General features: G+C 37.8%; 1 protein-coding gene across 3 annotated transcripts in view; it reads right to left on the reverse strand.

The window, feature by feature from the left end:
* Positions 1-5,172, reverse strand: part of LOC106868889 (spindle and centriole-associated protein 1) — a 45,047-nt gene that overhangs the window by 16,396 nt on the left and 23,479 nt on the right. For 2 of the 3 annotated variants that reach the window (XM_014914348.2, XM_014914349.2), the window contains one exon: positions 4,022-4,186. The exons of the other annotated variant lie outside the window; for it this stretch is intronic. In XM_014914348.2, the coding sequence (XP_014769834.1) occupies positions 4,022-4,186 (165 nt within the window). The remainder of the gene's footprint in view (positions 1-4,021; positions 4,187-5,172) is intronic. 3 annotated transcript variants of the gene reach the window in all.

Here is a 5,172-nt window from a genome sequence, read left to right on the forward strand (position 1 = left end):
TATATATATATATATATATGTAGGTGCAGTATGGCTGAACAAATGGTAAAAAAGGTCACTTTGCAATCATGAAGTCCCTGTTTAAATTCTCCTGCCTTGCATTTCGGCTAAATGTCATCAAATCATGTGAAGGCATGTGGCTTAGTGGTTAAGGATATTTGGTTCAGGAGTTCAATTCCCGGTGGTGTGTTGTATACTGGAGCAAGACACTTTATTTCATGTTTCTCCAGTCCACTCAGCTAGCAAAGATGAGTTGTACCTGTGATTCAAAGGGCCAGCTTTGTCACAGTCAGTGTCATGCCGAATCTCCCTTAGAACTATGTTAAGAGTATGCATGTCTGTGGAGTGCTCAGTTACTTGCAGATTAACTTCATGAGCAGGTTGTTCTGTTGATCAAATCAACTAGAATACTTGTAGTCATAACCAACAGGTGGGGCAATGTTTGTCTGATTTTTGAACTATTTCCTTCAACCTAGACATTGACCATAGCTGCTGCTGACACAGAATTTTGACTGTCTTTGATTCACAACCATGTGGGATTGAGCATGAAACAGTGTAGAGGTGTCTTCAACTACAGCCTTGGGTCACCATTTGATTGAAATAATGGGAGACAGAAACTGTATAAAAGTCCACTGTGTGTGTGTGTGTGTGTGTGTGTTCCCATGCATGCACACAAGCAAGAATGAGCATATGTGGGTTGCAATATGATTGACCAAAGCCAAATTCTGATGACTGAAACCAGTAAAAAAAGGAAAAAAAAGAAAAAAGAAAGAAAGAAAATAAAAGCATATTTGTCTTTTCCTGAGTTGGTTTAGATACTGAAAACTTCATCTAACCGCTCTTCTAACTACTGCCCTTAGACAATAGACCAGTAATACAAACAATCATTAAACGGTATAGACATGATGGCTTCATAAAGCAAATATCAAGGCAATAAGCTTCAATACCTTAAATAGCTAATAAAAAATAACTAATGGTGGCATCTTAATCAGCTAAACTTCTGAAGGTGATACTCCAGAATGGCCACTGTCCAACGACTGAGACAAGTCAAAAGAATAAAAGAATGTAGAGACAATAGACCAGTGGTCATAAGAAACCCAGTTATTAAATAAAGGTTTCTATCTTCTCTCTCTGAGGGGTACTCATAAGTGGGCTGGTTGCACCCCACACTTGGATGGGCTTTTAACGTTCCACTGGCACGAGTGCCAATCAGGCAGTACTGTCATTGACCACATCAGCGATTTTGATTTTGATTGAAGACCTCAATAGGTCTTCGCAAGCAAAGTCTATTGTCCAATGAATGAGGGGTACTCATAAGTGGGCTGGTTACACCCACTGGAATAGGCCATGGGCTATGGTCTCACTTGGCTTGTTGGGTCTTCTCAAGCACAGCATATCTCCAAAGGTCTCAGTCAATAGTCATTGCCTCGGTAAGGCCCAATGTTCGAAGGTCGTACTTCACCACCTCATCCCAGGTCTTCCTGGGTCTACCTCTTCCACAGGTTCCCTCAACTGCTAAGGTGTGACACTTTTTCACAAAGCTGTCCTCATTCATTCGCAACACATGGCCATACCAGCGCAGTCGTCTCTCTTGTGCACCACATATAGATATATGCAAGATATTCATGGCTGGAACAACTCTAGTCATAGGTTTGCAAGTTCAGGGTCAACCTGGGGTTAAAAACAGCAAACAGCATCAGCTAATTTAGCAAGGTTGCAAACCAGTTTGGCAAGTGGCTTAGTCCTGTAAATAAACTGATTTGAAGTAATATGAATGAGATCAATACAGATTAATCATTAAGAAAACATTAAGAAACATCAGATTGTTAGTGATGATGGTGGAACATTAGGAAGTTTTGATGGTTTTAGTTTTCTACAGAGTATAAATACAAATGAAATGAAATGGGCTTTCACTTCATAAAACTGAAACTTCAGTTGCTGACAGAAGATAACTACAACAATAACCCCAACAATTGTAGCTTCCTAGCAATCATTATTCAATGTGCATAAGGATTAGGCTGGTCCACCTGATGTGGTTGATGCTGATCATATCTTGCTTTTCTTTTATTATCAACAATCATTTTTATGTCCACTTTTTTCATGCTGGCATGGGTTGGACAAGACTTCTTGAGGTAGTATTCTGTGGCTGGATGTTCTCCTCGATGCCAATGCCAACTGTTACATGTTCTTATGTTAGGTGTTCCAGTGGTCTTACATACTGAATCAATGAACTCTGAGATGTATTGGTTATGTGGAACATAACAAACTTTACTGCAACCCAAGCAATGAAAAAACACATAGAGGCAAACACACACATACATTTATATATTTATGTGTGTATGCATGTGTGTGTGTTCAAAACCACATAGCCATGGACTTCTGTACAGTTTCCATCTTCCAAATTTTATTCATAAGACATCAGCCAACTGAAGGTTATAACAGAAAACACCTATCCAAAGTACAACACAGTACAATCAACCTGAGACCACATGAAAGTGAAGCTAACCACACAATCATGCCTATGCCAACAACAATAAGAAAACAAAGGCTAGCAGTAATAACTTTGATAGCTTTCCCACCCCATCCTTTCACTTAACAACTATGTTTTTAGCTACAATCACCTCCACTTCTGAATAGGTTACCTATGTAATAGGATTTACCAACTACTTCTAACAAACCTCCTAGGCTATTGAAAGACTTCATTTCTTGATTGCTTTTACAGCTAACATGCTCATGTACTTTATTACAGATGAAATCCTACTTCTCAGTCAGCTTGTCTGAGATTCCACTGTACCTTTTGTATATCCATTGTTGCATTGGATACACAGAATGCAGTTCCTGCCAATTCTCTTTTTCATATATCAAACATGGCCACTTCACACTTAGTAATAATGGATTCTTTTCTTCTTTCTTGATAAACTGATCTTTAGGGTTGTGAATCTACATCCTGCTTCTAGATTAGGAACTTTTTCTCCAAATCACCAACTGATTTACTTATGATAACTAAATCACTGGCATACAGGAATTGCCAAGGACAGCCAGTTTTGAACTCTTCTGTTACAATGGTAAACAGGAGGAAGAGACTGAGAAGTGAACTTAATTAAACACCAACCTGAATATTAAAGTTTTCAAAGAGCTTGTTGCTAAGTGCCACATTGCTAAGTCTCATATTCATGACTAACATAGCTCACACAAGCCATTCATCCACACCTGGTTATCTTAGCAACTATCAGACTACAGGTTGTGGTACCCACTCAAAGATATTCTCCAAGCCAGTCAACAAACGTTAAGTATAATAGAGTGTTCTTGGCTAAGCACTTCTCTTGTAGCAAGCTCTCCAAGAAGACAGTATTGGTAGTTCTGCATCCTGGTACAACCTCATCCAAAGTCTATCTCACCTAAGATAGTTCTCTCCTTGATCAGCCTAGCTATAGCTTTCTCTGCCATTTTCATGTAACTGGTTCATCATTTTAATGCCACTGCACTTAATTCTTTCTAGAGCATCTCATTTGCTCTTGTAGTAGTTCACGATTGATGCTATTGCGCCAATCACTGGGTTTAGCATCTCCTTGCACTACCTGAGTGACTAAGTGTAGAAATCAGCATTTCTCATATGTACTAAATATCCTCCCACCACCTGCTGCTGTTGCCACCAACACCACCACCAATAACAGCAGCAGTAGTAGTAGCAAAAGTAGCATGTGGTGGCTGCTAGCATTTACATTAATAATATATCTTGTATCTGTTTGCTTTACTTTATCTAACAGGTTCAACTGCTATTTGATGATAGAAGAGCTAGAATTAGGAAAGACAACCATCCATATAAAAGAAATCATTGCTCCAACACACACACAGAGAAAAAAACTAAAAACAAAAAGAAAAAAACACCATGCATGCAAACATGGAACTAAAAGAATAAAACAATTTGTGTGTTTGTGTGTGTTAGTAAAAATTAATGCGTGTGTGTGTGTATAAGTAAAAATGAATTTGTGTGTGTGTGTTAGTAAAAATTAATAAATACGTTTAAGTATGTTGTTCATCTGTGATGATGATTGGTCTTGTAAGGAATACTGGGCTGCTAAAAGGTTCTTCTCTTCTGTTTCTAACAGCTTCCGGAACCGTTCCATGTCACTGTGACTAGTATATGTGACTGATGGTAATGATTCAGTTGATGCTGAGGTCAACTCTGATCCTCATTTGAAACACAGTCCATAGGCCAAGGAGGAGAAAGAAAGAGAGATTAGTTAAAATACTGATTTCTAACAAAATTAACAAGACAGGCGGGGGCCATAAATTTGAGAGCAGAGTCCTATTGAGTCGCTTTGCTTGACTCATTGCATTGACTCCAGTGTTTCACTTGTACTTAATTCATCAATCCTGAAAGGATGAAAGGCAAAGTCCACCTCAGTGGAATTTGAACTCAGAATGTGATGGGTGAAATACTGCTAAGAGTAATAAATCCAATTATCACACATTTTACCTTTTGTTATTTAATCATTATAGGTACTCAATGTTTCTCATTGCTTGAACACCGGCATCATATGATTATGTGTATATATTAACTCAAATACATTTCCTACATTTATAGACTGGAGTGTAATTGAACACAAAATTCTAAATATATGGTTATATGCTGTACCTTATAATGACATTATTAACACACATATTGTTTTCCATGGACAGATTTTCTATTGTCGATACCCTTCGTGTTGCCAACTCTCACCAGTTTTCAAGCAAGGTAATATTTCCCCAAGGCTGGACATGTTCTCATGGAAATCTATAAACAAAGGACACTGCTTGCATGACAGTGACATGAATTTGCAACTATTGTACCATGTGAAGAAAAGAGGACACAACTTCCACTCCCTATATATATATATATATATATATCATCATCATCATCATCATCATCGTTTAACGTCCGCTTTCCATGCTAGCATGGGTTGGACGATTTGACTGAGGACTGGTGAAACCGGATGGCAACACCAGATAATATTAGGGATAAAAATCCAAATTTACAGGTAAAAACTCAATTAAATTCAATTTATTAAAAAAATTAAATTAAATTAAGTTCCACAGTATAAAATATAAATATATAGTTTTAGAGAAAAGAACCAAAGTTCATGAACTTATCCATGAAAATCCACAGTCACATATAGAAAAACGTGACTG

Source organism: Octopus bimaculoides, chromosome 7 (genome assembly GCF_001194135.2).
Source record: "Octopus bimaculoides isolate UCB-OBI-ISO-001 chromosome 7, ASM119413v2, whole genome shotgun sequence".
In the NCBI taxonomy this organism is placed as follows: Eukaryota; Metazoa; Mollusca; class Cephalopoda; order Octopoda; family Octopodidae; genus Octopus; species Octopus bimaculoides.